The sequence below is a fragment of the Falco biarmicus genome, chromosome 18 (genome assembly GCF_023638135.1).
Source record: "Falco biarmicus isolate bFalBia1 chromosome 18, bFalBia1.pri, whole genome shotgun sequence".
NCBI lineage: Eukaryota > Metazoa > Chordata > Aves > Falconiformes > Falconidae > Falco > Falco biarmicus.
In genome coordinates, this window is record NC_079305.1 from 5,359,981 (window position 1) to 5,375,767 (window position 15,787).

The following is a 15,787-nucleotide window of genomic DNA, read 5'->3' on the forward strand; positions in this document are numbered from 1 at the left end:
ATCCCAGCTGTGCCATGCCGTGCCAAGCCATGCCAGCCATGCCATGCCAAGGTGTGCGAGCAGCACTGTGCCATGCCATCCCAGCTGTGCCATGCCGTGCCAAGCCATGCCAGCCATGCCATGCCAAGGTGTGCGAGCAGCACTGTGCCATGCCATCCCAGCTGTGCCATGCCGTGCCAAGCCATGCCAGCCATGCCATGCCAAGGTGTGCGAGCAGCCCTGTGCCATGCTATCCGAGCTGTGCCATGCCGTGCCAAGCCATGCCAGCCATGCCATGCCAAGGTGTGCGAGCAGCACTGTGCCATGCCATCCGAGCTGTGCCATGCCGTGCCAAGCCATGCCAGCCATGCCATGCCAAGGTGTGCGAGCAGCACTGTGCCATGCCAGCTGTGCCACGCTCTGTCACCAGTGCCGTGCCGCGCCGTGCCCTGCCCTGCCGTGCCGTGCCGTGCCGTGCCGTGCCGTGCCGTGGGCGGCTCTCCCCCACGCGGCGGCGGCGCGGGGCGGTGGCGGCGGCTCGCCCCCCCCACCGGCGGCTCTCCCCGCCCCGGGGGCCCGGCCGGGCGCGGATTGGTGCGCGGCGCCGGCCCCCTCGGAGCGCGGCCGCCATCGGGGCTATTTGACGTGTCGGTGGGGCCGGGGAAGGGTTTCGTCTCGCCGGGGCCGCCGGCCGCCGCCGCTCCGCCGCCCGCCCGGCCCGGCCCGGCCCCGCGGAGCCCGGCGCCCCCCCTCCCCCCCCCCCCCCCCCCCCCCCGGCCGCACCCGCCCCAAATGAGCGGTGCCCCCGGCGGGCCCCGGCCGAGGACCCCGCCGAGCCGCGGAGCCGCGGGCGCCCCGTCGCCCCGGCCGCCCCCCGCCGACCCGCTGCGCCAGGCCAGCCGGCTGCCCATCCGCGTCCTGAAGATGCTCAGCGCCCACGGCGGCCACCTCCTGCACCCCGAGTACCTCCAGCCGCTCTCCTCCACGCCCGTCAGCCCCATCGAGGTCAGTGCCCGCCGCCCCCGCCCGCTTCTCCGGGGCCGCCCGGGGTTCGTCCCTGCCCGGCGCTCCCGGCTCCTTCCCTTTTCCCTTCCCTTTTCCCTTCCCTTTTCCCTTCCCTTTTCCCTTCCCTTTTCCCTTCCCTTTTCCCTTCCCTTTTCCCTTCCCTTCCCCCGCTCCGCTGCAGCCCGGCTGCCCCCCCCCTCCCAGCCCCGTCCTTCTCCCCGGCCGGGCGCATCCCGCCCCCCCCCTCCCCGCCTCCGCCTCGTCCCCCTCCGTCCCCCGCGCCCTGGCTCGGCGCCGGGCCCGGCCCCGCTGCCCCCGGGATTTTGGGGATGGGATGGGGTGGGTGGGGGGAGGCCGGGCCGGGGGCGCCGTCGGGGTCTCCCCCTGACCGGCTCCGCTCCGCCCGCAGCTGGACGCCAAGAAGAGCCCGCTGGCGCTGCTGGCCCAGACCTGCTCGCAGATCGGCAAGCCCGACCCGCCGCCCTCCTCCAAGCTGAACGCCGTGGCCTCGGCCGGGCAGCCCGCCCCCGAGAAGGAGCCCACCGCCCGCCCCACCGCCCTGAAGCCGCCGGGCAGCGGGGACGCGCCGCCCGAGGACAAGTCCAGCTTCAAGCCCTACTCGAAGGGCGGCGGGGAGCCACGCAAGGAGGGGGGCACGGACAAGGCCGGCTTTCGGGTGCCCAGCGCCGCTTGCCCGCCGTTCCCCCCGCACGCCGCCGCCTCGCCCGGCAGCTCCCGCGGCGCCTCGCCGCAGCACTCCGAGCCCAAGGGCGCCGAGGAGAAGAAGGAGCCCGAGGCGGGCAAGCCCAGCCCCGAGGGGACGGGTGGGGGGCTCGGGCGCGGGGCAGCGGAGCCCGGGGCGCACGGCGAGCCCCCGTCGGGCCGCAAGTCGGAGCCCCCAGCACTGCCGCCGGCCGGCCATGTGGCCCCCGTCTCGCCCTACAAGCCAGGTCACTCCGTCTTCCCCCTGCCACCCTCCAGCATCGGCTACCACGGCTCCATTGTCGGCGCCTACGCCGGCTACCCGTCCCAGTTCGTGCCCGGGCTGGACCCCACCAAGCCGGGCCTGGTGGGCAGCCAGCTGCCGGGGGCGCTGGGGCTGCCGGGCAAGCCGCCCAGCTCCAGCCCGCTCACCGGGGCCTCGCCGCCCTCCTTCATGCAGGGATTATGCCGGGACCCCTATTGCCTGAGCTACCACAGCGCCTCGCACCTGGGCTCCAGCAACTGCTCCAGCTGCGTGCACGACCCCGGCAGCCTGAAGAGCGGATACCCCTTGGTGTACCCCACGCACCCCCTGCACTCAGTGCACACCACGCTCTCCTCCAGCGGCACCCCCAGCCTGCCCGGCCATCCTCTCTACACCTACGGCTTCATGCTGCAGAACGACCCCCTTCCCCACATATGCAACTGGGTGTCTGCCAGCGGACCCTGCGACAAGAGGTTTGCCACCTCGGAGGAGCTGCTCACCCACCTACGGACCCACACGGCCCTGCCGGGGGCGGAAAAACTCTTGGCGGGTTACCCTACCTCCGGGCTGGGCTCCGCAGCCTCCTGCCACCTCCACCTCCCGCCTGCCGCCCCTGGGAGCCCCAACACGTTACCCGCCTCCCTCTCCTTGCGGAGCCCACACACTTTGGGACTAAACAGGTACCACCCCTACGGCAAGAGCCATTTGCCCACAGCCGGTGCCCTGCCGGTGCCCTCCTTGCCGGCCGCCGGACCTTACTACTCTCCATACGCGCTCTACGGCCAAAGACTAACTTCAGCTTCTGCACTGGGATATCAGTAACTACGGCGGCCCCTTCCCCTGCTCCAGCCCCCTCCTCGCCCCAGCCCCCTGCTCCCTCCTTGGACTGTGTATTTATTTACTGTATGTTAGCTTAAAGCTGGGAATATAAGTGCATTAATACACCAATGAATCAATGGTATGCAAAAAGTCTGTGTCCAAAAAAAAAAAAAAAAGAAAAAAAAAGAAAAAAAATTCTTTACTTTGCAGGTGTGGGGCTTTTCTTTTTCCTTTCTGTTTCTTTTGAAAAATTTTTTCCCTCCCCCCTTCTTAATTTCCCCCTTGAGAAATTCTTGCATGACTCCTGACACACAAGGAAAAAAAAAAAAAAAAGCATTTTCCTCCTCCCTCTCCGCGTTTATCATTCTGGGATTCTGTTCCTCTTCATTTGTAAAGTTAACAGATGTAATATTTTTTAATTTTTTTTTTTTTTCGGTGCCCGCGGGGGCGGAGGGGCCCAGCCTTGGCCGCACCGCCCCCCGGCCCGCGGCGCGGCTCCCTCCTGCGCGCCCCCCCCTCCCCCGCGGCGGGGCAGCGGGCCGGAGCGCGGCCGGCGGCGGGAGGAGCGGCGCCCCCGGGCAGGAGCGGCGCCCCGAGGGCCGGAGCAGCGGGCGGGCGGCGGACCCCGGCCGGGTAAGTCTCGTTTTGTTAATAAATGACTCTTGGTTATATCCACCCTCTGGTGTCGTCTCTCGTCCCTCCCCGCGCCCGGGCCCGCCGCCGCGGCTGGGGGGTCCGCGGGCCCCCAGCACCATCTAGCGGCGGCCGGCCCCCAGCCCCCTCCCCGGGCTGCCGGCCCCCGCGCCCGGCCCCGCCGCCGCCCCGCCGCCCCCAGCCCCACCGCCCGCTCCGGCCCTGGGGGGGGGGGGGGGATGCTGGATGGGGGCCCGGGGCCGCGGCCCCCGCCGGTGCGTGTCCCGGGAGGAGCGCGCCGGGTGTTGCCGTGCGTGGCGGCGGAGGGAAGGTTCGAGAAGGCGTTTGGAGCTGACGGGATGCGGAGAGCCCCAGTGCTCCCCGAGGGGCGGCGGGTGGCGCCCCCCACCCCCCGGGGATGGAGTTTTAGGGATGGAATTGCGATATTAACGGGGCCCGGGACCCTCTTCCGCGTGGGGTCCCGTGTGCCCCCTCCCCATTTTAATCTTTTTGCTGTGCCAGGAGCGTGCGGCGCGGGGTGTGTGTGTGATAAAGGGCTTCTGAGCTAGGTACGGCTGCCCCCCCCCCCCCCGGACAGAGCTGCTGTGGGGGCTGCGCTGCTGCCCACCCTGCACCCCAGGGACAGGGCTTCTCCCCCAGCAACAGCCTAGCCCTCGCAGCGGGACCCCCGGCTCTGCCCCTGCTCCCCACGTGCTCCTGTCGCCCCCCATCACTTCGTTTTTTCGGGCTGTTGAGCGCGTTACTCCTGTTGCATTTTGGGTGAGTCATGCAATTAATCCGATTTAATTGCCTTCTCTATATTGCCTTATGCCCTGTGTTTAAATTCCTTTGTGTCCTTTGAGCTGAAAAATAATGCGCTTGGAACAGGGGCTGGTTTTGCCAATGGGATTTTTATTTTTCTGCCCGTTCCCGTGAGCGTCGCCGTAGGCGTGTGGCTGGTGTGGAGGGCCCTGGCCAGGGTCTCCTGCTGGAAACAGGAGTGGCCGGTGGTGCCCGGGGCTGGTCTCCCCTTGGCTGGCGGAGGGGTGGGCAGCACCAACCCCAAGCCCCCCGAGGCTGGGGGGAGGAAGGTTTTGCAGGACCACAGCTACCCCTTGCCCTGCTGTGAACATGGCTCGGGTCCGACGCTGCCCAGGGTCTCCCCGCGGTTGGCCCCGCTCCTTCGTGGCAGGATGTTTGCAGGGTGATGGCCCGGGACGTGCAGAGGACGTCTGGGTTCAGAGCAGAGGGGGCTTCACTACGGCTGTTTGCTCTGCCCTGGGGCAAGGGGTTCCAGCCCCAGGCTGCTGCAGCCGTGCTGGTGTCTCCCATCCCCGCATCCCAGCTGGATGCCGAACCGTTTGGCTCTGGGCGTTGCGGCTGACGTTCCCTGTGGAGCTGGGCACCACAGGGCAGCGGGCGCAACACTGGCAGGACAGCTCCAGTGTTGCCATCCCCTCTGCTGCGGAGCTATGCGGTGGCATTGGAGGTATGCTGGCCCCCCTGCCCCTCGGGAGCACCGCCACTCCCTGGATGGGGCGCCCACTCCCACCGGTGATGCTGCTCGGTGTCAGCCCTGCTTGGGCGCCGTCGGTCCCCGGTGTAATTCACGGCTCCTGAGCTGCAGCTCCGAAATGCCGTGCCTGCCGTGGGTCCCTGCCGCAGCGTTGCGTTCCACCGTGCTTCTCCCTGGCTGTCACTAGGTCTCCGCTGCCAGCACTGCTGGAGAGCCTCGTGCCGTGGGGCGGGAGGGTGATGCCACGATGCCCGTGGGCCTGCACAAGGCACCATAGCCTGGCACAGCCGATGCAGAGTCTCGGGGCTGCCAGGGCCGTGTCATGTGCCAGCCAGCAAGTAGCTGTCGCAGAGCAGCCCGGGCAGGGGGCGAGGGGCTGGCACAGCTCACCGTCCTGCCGGAGCCCTGCTCTGGGAGCAGGGCAAGCTGCTGGGTGCATCCTCCCTTTACGGCAAAGGACCGTCTCCCCCCAAACCCCTGCTCACGCCAGGATGCTCCCAGCTCCAAAACTGAGCCCATGGGCATTTCCTCCACCGACGGTGGGAGCTGGATGCTGCTCAGATGCGTCCTGCCACGCAGAAGGTTCCCTGAGGAATATTTTTTCCCCTCCCTAAAGACTGCAGCACCAGGGCCAGGCTGTGTAAACACTGCAAAGTATCATCTGATAGCAGCCGACACTCGGGGGCTTTATCTGCCGGGGAATGATTGTGTTGCCAATATATTAAATAACTCCCTATGTAATGTATGCCCAGGTTATTGCAGAATTCAATTTATAATAAGAGCACTGGGATGCACTTTATTAATCATTCTGTCTAACAACCTGCACTCCACAGTTTCGGTTTGATTTGATTCAATCCTGTCTTTCTACAAAATATATGGCTGAGTGGGTTGGATAATGTATGGCTTAATTTAGAGTTGTATGGGTTTGAATTACCATTTTCATAATGTGCTGTGCATTAATGTGTTGCATCATTTATACAGAAAAATGTGCAAGGTTTCAAACCTCTCCAGGAGGCAAAAGTCACCTAAAGGGAACGTGGAGCGACAGAAAAAAGACCCTTTCAAACCCAGCTGGTGGGGGGCGGCTTGGGGCGGGTGGGCTGGGGTAACGCAGGTGGGTGTCGGACGCGGGGACGGCGCGTTGGAGGCTGTGCTGGCGGCGCGTTGGAGGCTGTGCTGGCGGCTCCCCTCCCTATTGCCCGCCAGCGACTCCGGTTTGCCCCGAGCTGCTGGGGGCCTCCAGTGCTTGACTCACCGGTGACCCCGGTGCCGATGCTCGCCGCGATTGCACCCGCCGTCAGTCACCCCGGGCCGGGAGGAAAAAGCTCTGATTATCCAAATACAGTCATTAAAGGGGAAATGTGTTTTTAGGACTGTCAGAGTGATTAATGAGGGTTAGCAATCCTTGCAAATGCACTTGTTTAGTCTAACTGGCAGCCTCTATTTTCCTATTGATTTATTGCGGCAGTTGCCAGGGCCGCGGTGTGTGTGGAAGGAGCCGGGACTGTGCGCTATGTAAGCGGCGAGCACGCAGGGCTGCGCAGCGGCGGGCACAGCCGAGCGGCACGGCAGGCTTTGCTGTGTCGGCCCGTCGGAGGCAGCTGAACAAAGGCAACATTATACCTTGTGCTGGGGAAGGAATAACTTGGACGCACATGCAGAACAGCTCCGCCGCGCTGCGTGCCTTATAAATATCCCTGTTTGTAAAGCCCGAAGCCCATCTGACCACAAATGATCTGTCCACCTAATAAATACGTGAATGAAAGCGCAAGGCCGTATTTTTTGTTGTTGTTGTTTTCCTTCCTCTCCTGCACACAAATCCCCGATGTCTTTTAGGTGATGCAGAGGTGTCTGCCCACAGACGTACAAGGCGTTGCAGAGACCAGACCGGAGCACAAAGTCTTCGAGGGCTGCTGCGTGCCCGCCAAGAGGAGGTCAGGTCAGGATGCAGAGGCAAGGGCCGGAGCAGAAGCGATGGTGGGTGGATGAGAAGTTTCTCAGCTGCATAAAGCAGCTTTTCTTTCCACGTGAGCCCTGGTGGAAGCCCCGGAGAATACAGGCTCTGTGTTTGTCCTCCCAGCCGGAGTGGCGCGGACGCCTCCCGTGCCCCCACCAGCATCCCCGAGCCCAGCCTGGCCACTCAGCCCAGAGGTCAGGGCTTTGCTCTGGGGGACGCTTCATGCCACGCGTGCTGAGCGCAGACCCGGAGGGACAGAGCCATGCTCGGAGGTGGCCCCTGCAGCCACCGCTGCCGCCGGCAGTGTTCCTGCTGCCTGGGGCTGTGTGCTGGAGCTGGGAAGGGAGCAGCCGGCGGCGGTGATGCGGAGCGGATGGGGCAGCCTGGGGGTGCTGGCATGCAAAGCTGCACCCCTGGTTTGCAGCCATGAGCACAGCCCTGTGCCGGAGCCTGGCGCTGCCCTGGCCTGTGGTTTGTGTCCAGCCAGTTTGAACAGCACAAATGATGAGAGGCCTTGGAGGAGGCAAGCGGAGAAGAGCAAAGACCTTGAGGTGCTCAGCGACCCCCCCAAGCCAGAAGAGCATGGGCAAGCACCCGGGGAGCTGCGGTGACCAGGAATGCTGAGGATGTGAGAACACTTTTGTATGGCTTTGAATGACGGCAGAAGAGCCACTGCTGTCACTTCCCTGGCCATAAATTGGTGTGTGGTGTGAATCCTCCCAGCGGCACCAGTGCCAGCTTGCAGCAGCGATGCACCAGCGTCTTCCCCACTGTACCAGGACACCCGGTTTTGGCACCCCATGGGAAATGCCCAGCATGACCCATGGCCGTGGCTCCCTGCTTCTTCCACAATGTCTGATCCCGGGTGCCGGGGCTGGCTGACGCGTGCAGCTCGGCGTGGCGATCCAGCACGGGTGCAGAACGGCTGGAAGGCTGCAAACCTCCCCAGTCCTCGGGCTGAGCCCACAGCAGCGCTGGGCTGCAGCCGTTCCCTGCAGAGTGCAGCCCTGCTCGTGCAGATTTACGCCGGTGCGCATGTAAGTGATACTGTTCATTACTGTGATGCATGGTTAATAGTTATCTCTCTGTTTATTATCATGATGAATAACTGAAGAGTCGTAATTCTGTATACACAAATGTTTCAGCTAAACGCTCACTGGAGAACGCTGGGGGAGACGCAGGGCTGACAGCTCAGTTTACAGAGTATATTCCTGTAGCTCACTTCACAATAACAAACAGATTTCCACAGACCATAATGTTTTCTAATACAGTGTTTATGGAAACCTCCTGGAGCAGCTTTACCATGACTTCATCCCACCTTCCAGCATGGTGCATGAGGTGGGCCGGGGGGGATGTGACCTCTGCAAGGATGGACCCACCTTTGCAGGAAGAGATGGTGGAACGCCACTGCCGCACCAGCAGAGCTGACCCTGATGGACTGAGCAGAGCTGGGTGGCACGCTCAACGCTGTGCAGGGTGCAACGCAACCTCCGCCAGAGCCTCATGGTCCCAAACACCAGAGGTCGTCCCTCCAAGCACCAAGAGCCAGAGCCCTCCCGGTTCAGCAGAACCTGGAGGCAGCTGAAGGACAAGCAGCATCCCAGGCATCTGACAGCTTTGGGGGGCTTTTTAACCACCTGTAAACCCAGCTTGCAGACACCCCACTGGAGCAGAGAACTGAAATGACCTTTTTTTTGTCCCCCACGTCTGCAAGAGGGCAGCTGCCAGCGGCACACGGGGCCATGCCAGTGCCAGTGCCTGCCACAGCAGCTCGTGCATTTCTGCCAGCCACCGGTGCCTCGATGGGAGAGGGAGATGCTGCTGCTCCAAGGAACAAGGGACCAGTGGGAGCCTGGGGTACTGGTGCCGCCTCCTCTCCCACTTTCGCCCCTGGCCAGGCTGTCCTGCAGCCCCTGAGCTCCACACAGTGCCACGAGCCCCTTTCCACCACCAGCACTTGGAGAGCAATCAGCCCTTTCACCATCCCGGTTCATGACCCGCACCCATGCAAGGATGGGGCTGCTCATCGCCCCCTCAGTGGTGAAGCTGGCAGCCAGGCTGGGATACCTGCTCAGCTGGGTAGAGCTCCTGTAGAAGTGACTAATTGTTTCTGCTGGAGCAATGGTTATCTTCACTGGGTTTCATTCCAGTTCCCTGTGCAGGCTCGGTGATGTCTGTGGGGCTGGAGCGGGATGGTGGCCAGGTCCTCCCTCTGAGGTGGGAAGAGCCACGTTCTGTGGAAAATGTCTCTGACGTGAAGCAAAGCGCGAGCCAGGCTCGTGGGGAGCTGCTGATTTGTCACGGGCATGGAGCAACCTGAGGTTTGCAAGAAAATTGTTGCTCAACCTGCCCAGGGGAATTTGCTGCCCCAATTGCTGAGAAATGGAGCCCCAAAGCCCTTGGTTATTTCTGGGGCTTCTGAACCTCTCGTAGGGTCTGGTTGAATGTTGTATTAGGAACAACTGCTTGGAAAGGGCTTGCTGGATGCACAGCTCGTCCGCTCCTCCAGCTGCAGGGATGTGCTCTGCCCTGATTCCTGCATTGATAGTTCCTGAACTTTTCTGACTTGTGTGCACCGGCATGGCTCCGGTGGGGCAATCCTGCGGCACGCACCAGCAGACCCCTGTACAAGCTGTGCTCCGCTGCTTGCTGATGAACCTGCCTGGCTTCTCTAGGGGTGAAAAGCCAGAAGGGAGTCCTGGGGCAGGGCTTGGTGGGGTTTTTCCCCAGGGAACACTGTAAGGGCAGCACCAGGCTGTCGGCAGCTGGTTTCCCAGAGTTCCAGCTCCGGCAGTCATGTCGCTTGCTTTCAGTGCGTCCTGGTGCAAAGCAGAGCCCGCAGCCCTCCCAGCCGTGGAGGAAACTCAGAGCATTGGGGGCTGTTTTGCCATTTTGGGGGTCTGGCTCACATTGCTTGAGCACTGGGGGTTGTGTACAGCACCCGGCACACATGCAGATGAGTTTGCGGGGAGGCCAAGGCAGAGCCAGGGCAGGGCTGGCACCTCCAGGGGCTTTGCAGGGGGTGCTCTGTGCAGGCCAGGGCATGGGGAGAGCTTGACACCAAGCTGTGGCTCAGCCAGAGGGTGGGCAACGGGCACCAGAGCCCCTCCAGCTCCTGGCCTTTGGTTGCTCCAGGTTGCACCCCACATTGCATGCTGATGTCCCTCCACTTGCACCCCAGCACGGCGCAGCGATGGGCTTTTGGGGAGAGGGGCCAGTTGTCTCCGCGGTGCAGCATGGGGTGGAGCGGGGTACCAGGGATGCTGCCAGCATCCCACATCCCGCCGCCGCCCTGGGGTGCTCCTACTCATTCCTCTCCCCTGTGCCTTTCTCTCCGCTGCTGTGAACGGCCCTTTTATCTCTTGGGTAGGTACAAATGGAGCTGTCAGATGCGATCAGCCCTGTGATATGACAGGTTGCGGGAGCCGGGGCCCCTCAAACAGAGCAGCCTTGTCTGTCAGAGCTGCCTGACACTCCCCATAATGGCCAGATGGATGAGACTCTGAAAGTAGGGCCCGGCGCGTTTTCAACTCTATTTTGGGTGAAAACACTTCTTGAAAGATCTTGAAAGGAGCTGGCAGTTTAGTAGTTCAAATGATTAATGAGCACTGGCTCTGCCGGGTGGATTTCTCGCGCCGTGCCAGCAGCTGGGCTGCTCCAGCGGGCCAAGACACGCTGCTCTCCCCCCGGCTCCCCCCACGCCCCCCTGGTTTTCCCGGAAATGACACCAACGCGACAGGCCCCGCATATGGAAAAAGTTAAATATAAATTACTGCTGAAAGAGGCCTCGCTGAGCGGAGTTAGTTAAAGATGTTTATGGATTCAGAAACACGGGCCTGCATATGTATTTAGGGATGACAAATGTGATTCAATAAGTAAGGAATTTCTCCGTGGGCTGAGGCGGGACCCGCGCGGAGCGGGCGCTGCTCTGGGCTCTCTGGCTTGGCCGCGCCAACGCCATAAATCCTGCAGACAGGCTCCTTTTTCCTTCCTGGGCAGCTCAGGGTTTATTTTCTTTTTTTTTTTTGCTCCGGATCACACCAAGTCACTGCGTCTCCTGCACTTGGGACGTGACAGTGCTGCTCCATGCCTGGATCCTCTGCATGCATCCCCCAGGGCGACTTCGGGGGGCTTGGGAAAACGTGATGGATGCTCCATGCAGGTCACTGGGGACTGTGCTCTCCATGCCGCCACTGGTGCCAGGCACGTCCCCGTCCCCAGGCTCTGCTGTCCGCCCGGAGAGCTGCGCTCAGCAGAGCAGCCGGACCCTTCAGGACTGTCAGCAGATGATTAATGACCAACAACTCCAAAACTGCCCCAGTTGCCAGTTTGGGTGCTGTTTGACCCAGTGCGTAATGAGTTCAGACATGCTTCTGCAAGCCACTTCACATGGGCAGCCGGGCACACTCATGGAGCCTGGGGGGGCAGGGGCACGCGCATGTCCCCCACCCAAACTGTCCTCTGCTCCCGCTGCTCTTTAGCATCTCTCTTGGGGCACATAACGTCAGGGGCCACAACAAACTCATGCAAGAAACCCCTAAACTAAACTCCAGCTGCTGTGGCACAGGCCAGGGAGGGATGCCGGATCCATGGCAGGGATGCTGGGTCCATGGCAGGGGTGCTGGATTTGGGGCGACAAACCCCAGCAAACCTGCAGTGATGAGCAGTGCAGGAGCCGGTCCCTCGGCTCCCCCCCATCCCGCCACCTCCGTGGGGCTCGCAGGGAAGCGCCTTTCAGGGGGTCAGCGCCCGGCCGGGCTTTTGACAGACAGCCACATTCCTTTGTCCTGATTTTATTCGTTAGCAATATTTGGCCTGGACACAGAGACAGCTAATGAGGGACTGAGTTTATTGCAGTTTGATTTTTCTGTTAAAACAATACAATAAAATAAATGCACTTGGAAATCTGGTATGTGTTTGTACATAGTAGATTTATGGCTCTGGAGGCTTCCAGAGAGACGCAGCCTTTCATTCCCTTCCTTATTGGAACAGATCATATTGCAGAGTTTAAAGGGCTCTGGAGTTGTGATTTATTTGAAGAGAGAAACTAGGGAAATCCAACTATCTGTTCCCTGGCTCAGATCATCCAGTAACTCCCCGGCCAAGGGGACGGATCTGCACCTCCTCCACAGATATTTTTATTTTTTTTTCCCTCCTGTCGCTTACATTATCCTGCTCTAAATATATCACCAAGACAGGGCTGACTCCTGACCTGGGCTTCAGCACCTCACCAAGGCTTCCCCAGCCCTTCTTGGAATCCCACAAATAAATCATACTCCTGGAACCCTTTCTGAGCTCCTCTGTGCCGCTCACGGGATGGGACCTGCGCAGGGCCAGCCACTGCCTTGATCCAGAGCAGAGATCATGGCAGATATCTTGTTTTTATCTCTGGAATCAGGTGATAAATCTATGCCACCGGCAAGCCCTTTCCCCTCCCTCTCTGCTTTCCCAGCATTTGCAGGGTCCCTGGGCAGAGGAGAGCCCAGCAGCTTGGATCCAGGTCAGGATTTGTGCCTGAAGGCCTTTTTCATGCAATTCCTAGCCCATGGGGCCCTGCCTTGTTTCTGTGGCTCAGCTGGACCTGCTGATTGTGGGATGCTGCTGCGGTTCCTGCATCTGAGTGGGAGCGTGCTCCGGGCCAGGGCTACGGCAGCCGCTTCCCTCCTGCCCTCGCAAAGGAAAAATGTGTTTTGCCCCTCTCTGAGGTTTCCAGCACCGCAGGGATGAAGCACTTCAGCACCATTTGGGGGGACAATCAGAGCATGCACTGCGATGGCTCAACAGTGCTGTTGTGGTGCACCCCACCCCAGCACCATCCCAGTCATCCCAGTGGTTCCCACTAGCAGGAATAAGACGAGACTGTTCCCCGAGCCCAAAACCAGGCTTTTTCTGAAGTTATTTGTTGTTTGCAGGCAGGAACTCTCCGGGTTTTGGTGCAAAACCTCTCCTGCTTCTCCCTGGTCCTAGGAACCTCTGGGACATTTGGGAATGACCAGTTTGGGTCCCGCCAGCAGCATTCATCCTGCCTTGTGCTGTGCTGGGAGGCCCACAGGAGGAGATTACCCTTCTGCTCTGCCTGACCATCTCGGCTGCAGGGCAGATGAAGAAAAGGAAGGAGTGACTGAGATTTCCAGCTCAAGGAGAGCTCTGGCAGCTGCTCTCCTCCTCCCACCCCCAGCTCCATCTCACTTCTCCAGCCCGGGTTTTTGCAGGGTATTTTCTCCCCCTGCACACAGACGGGCTCTGTTTGCCATTAGCTTCCCCTCCTCTGCCCTAGGAGCTGATCCGAGTGCTAATTCTCACGCATGTTTCGGGTAAATCTACTTTCTTTCCTTGGATGAATTGTGGTTTCCAAGCACCATTAATCATTTCCCTTTAGAAAACAGCGTCGGGGGGCTGGAAACATTGCTTCTTTATTTACTGGGAGGATGACCTGGCACGCTGGCGCCCGGCCACGGGGCTGGCGTCTGTGGGACGACATGGAGTGCGGAACGAAGCCTCAGGGTGAGCTCCCCTCCACTGTGCCAGGACCGCGGTATTGGCTCCCACCAGGACCGTGCCCTGCAAGGACAAACCCCCCAGTCCCAAGGTTAGATGTGAGCAAGAGCCTGTGGAGCAATAGGATGGAGGCTGGAGAGGAAAATGCTGCTGAAATGCCATGTGTTTTAACCCTGTCCTCAGAGCCTCTTCCCGGAGGGGTCGTTCACCTGGGGGCTTGTTTGCACCGTGAGATTTGTTGTGGCAGTGGCAGAAACGCCAGCCCTGTTCTCTGCCTGCCACAAGCACCCCTCAAAATGCCTGGGATATGAAATCAGGACCCTCTGCTTATCACCCGCTGCTGGGGCTGGGGTGGGCAGGGAGTCAAAGGGAACTTCTCCTGCCCCGATTGCAGTGAGGGTGAAGAGGTGCAGTGAGCACATGTGAACGGTTTCCTCCTTTCCAGCTCAGGACTGTCAGAGGATGATTAATGGCCCACGCCACAGAACTGCCTTGATTGCCAAGTGCTGTATTGTTAGCACTGACATGTAACGAGCCCGGACATACTTTAACACAATTCTGCACCATAATCTGCAAATAACGTTCGATAGACTTAATTTGTTAAATATTTCCCCCTGCACAGTCCCTCTCCCCACCATCTTTCCCTTTCAAAGCCAGGTCTGAGCAGCCAGGGGCCCAGCTGAGTGCCTTGCAGCCCCCCAGCCCCGCCATGGCACTGGCAGCCCCGCTCTTGCCAGGGATTTCCCTTGCTGGGCTCGGCAGCTCCTTTAGGTTTCAGCTAGAGAGCAGCTTTCTCTTTTCTCCCCAGCCAAACAAAAAATCAACTTTTTATGCACTTTCAATCCTGTGAACGTTAGGTCACCTGCTACTGCCATGCTCTAGTAGGAGTTGCAATAGTTACTGGCAATTTTGGGGTTCCACCAGATGGCTTCAGGGCTCCCCATGCCAATAAAGAGGTCACCACACCAGCTGGCACATGGGCGGGGGCCGTTGCACCCAGAGCAGCTCCCAGGTCCCAGGTAAAAGCCTCATGGAGCTGCAGTGAGTTACAACAGCACTGAGTGCCCATGGAGCACGATTCGTCCTCGAGGCACTTTACAAACATCATATTAGTTACTGGGCATCAAGGTGAGCGAAGCACCAGGTTTGCCTTTTAGAGCAGCTTTCCCCCAGGAGTACCAGAGCAACCCAGCCCAGGGAGGGGAGCAGGGCCGTGCCAGAGGGTGCTGGGAGCACCGATGGATGGGTACAGGGGTGGGGATGGGGATGGGGATGGGGAGAGGGAAGGGGGTGGGATGGGATGGGATGGGATGGGATGGGATGGGATGGGATGGGATGGGATGGGATGGGATGGGATGGGATGGGATGGGTTGGGATGGGATGGAGATGAGGATGGGGATGGGATGGGATGGGATGGGGATGGGGATGGGGATGGGGATGGGACAAGGATGGGACTGGTGAGCAAGAGCGTTCCACCCCATCGCTCCAGCTGCACACGGAGGTAACCTTAAACGCCAAAGCAGGAACAGTGGGGACAGAGTTTTTCCACCCCTATTCACAACTGTCAGGGGGTGATTAATGGCCAACAGGCTCGAAATTGCCTTTATTGCCAGCCCAGCATTGTTACTTGTGACAGCTAATGAGGTTAGACAGACTTTTACACAGCGCTTTACACCGGTGCTGGCGGAGCAGCCCTGCAGGGTTCAGTGCCCCGGGCGGGGGGACCCTCCGCGCTCCCCGGCAGTGTTCAAGCTGGGGCACGTCCCCGGGGGGCTGCCCACCTGCCAGCCCCGGGTCTGGGCAGGCTGGGACCGTGGTGCTAACGAGAGCGCTCTGAGACCTTCAAACTTGTCTCAATTAACTTTGCAGTAAAACCCGCAAGATATTTTTATACGGGCTCCACTGCAGTGGGGCAGGGAGGAATGGGGCAGGGATGAAAAAGTTTTCAAGTGCCGGAGAGAAGTGGGTGTAATAAACCATTTGTTCATATAAAAAGCCGTGTGCTGTTAAAAACCAGAGAGCCACGGCACAGACACCACCGAATGTTCCTGGCCCCAGGTCCAGAAGTAATGATTTTTTTGGCCTTTTTTTTTTTTTTTTCCTTTTTTCTTTTCTTTTTTTTTTCAGGATTATTACAAATAATATTTACCTTTGTGCTAGTTCACATCTTGATGCTGTTAAACACGTGGCTGCAGCTGGTTTCCCATTCAGGGTAATGATATAGCACCGATGTTATGAAGCAAAACCTCGCCTGTGAGCCAGAACACCCCACACTTAAAAATCTATTACTTTTCAATATTATATGAATGTATTTTGCTTCAGCTCAGAGCAATTTCCTAGTTTACCCTTATTAAACTGGGAGAGGGCTGAGCAGAGGTTCTTGATTTATGAAACACATACTAGATTCATTAAA

The 15,787-nt window shown here is 60.1% G+C and overlaps 1 protein-coding gene across 2 annotated transcripts; it reads left to right on the top strand.

The window, feature by feature from the left end:
- Window positions 1-761: 761 nt before the first annotated feature.
- Window positions 762-12,910, top strand: ZNF703 (zinc finger protein 703). Of its 2 annotated transcripts, XR_008818977.1 has the most exons (3): window positions 762-984; window positions 1,394-3,403; window positions 6,756-12,910. XR_008818977.1 is itself a non-coding variant. In XM_056321730.1 (2 exons), the coding sequence occupies exons 1-2, from the start codon at window positions 772-774 to the stop codon at window positions 2,771-2,773; spliced, it is 1,593 nt and encodes a 530-aa protein (XP_056177705.1). In that variant the 5' UTR covers window positions 762-771; the 3' UTR covers window positions 2,774-3,445. The 2 variants fall into 2 exon arrangements, 1 of the variants encoding a protein (XP_056177705.1); XM_056321730.1 differs by lacking the exon at window positions 6,756-12,910 and having other exon boundaries at window positions 1,394-3,445.
- The last annotated feature ends 2,877 nt before the right edge of the window (window positions 12,911-15,787 follow it).

What these genes read in the sequence shown, in the direction of transcription:
- ZNF703 (XM_056321730.1), top strand. Translation starts at nt 772, where the DNA reads ATGAGCGGTGCCCCCGGCGGGCCCCGGCCGAGGACCCCGCCGAGCCGC. An exon ending in CGCCCGTCAGCCCCATCGAG is followed by an intron (nt 985 to 1,393) that starts GTCAGTGCCCGC and finishes CTCCGCCCGCAG; the next exon opens with CTGGACGCCAAGAAGAGCCC.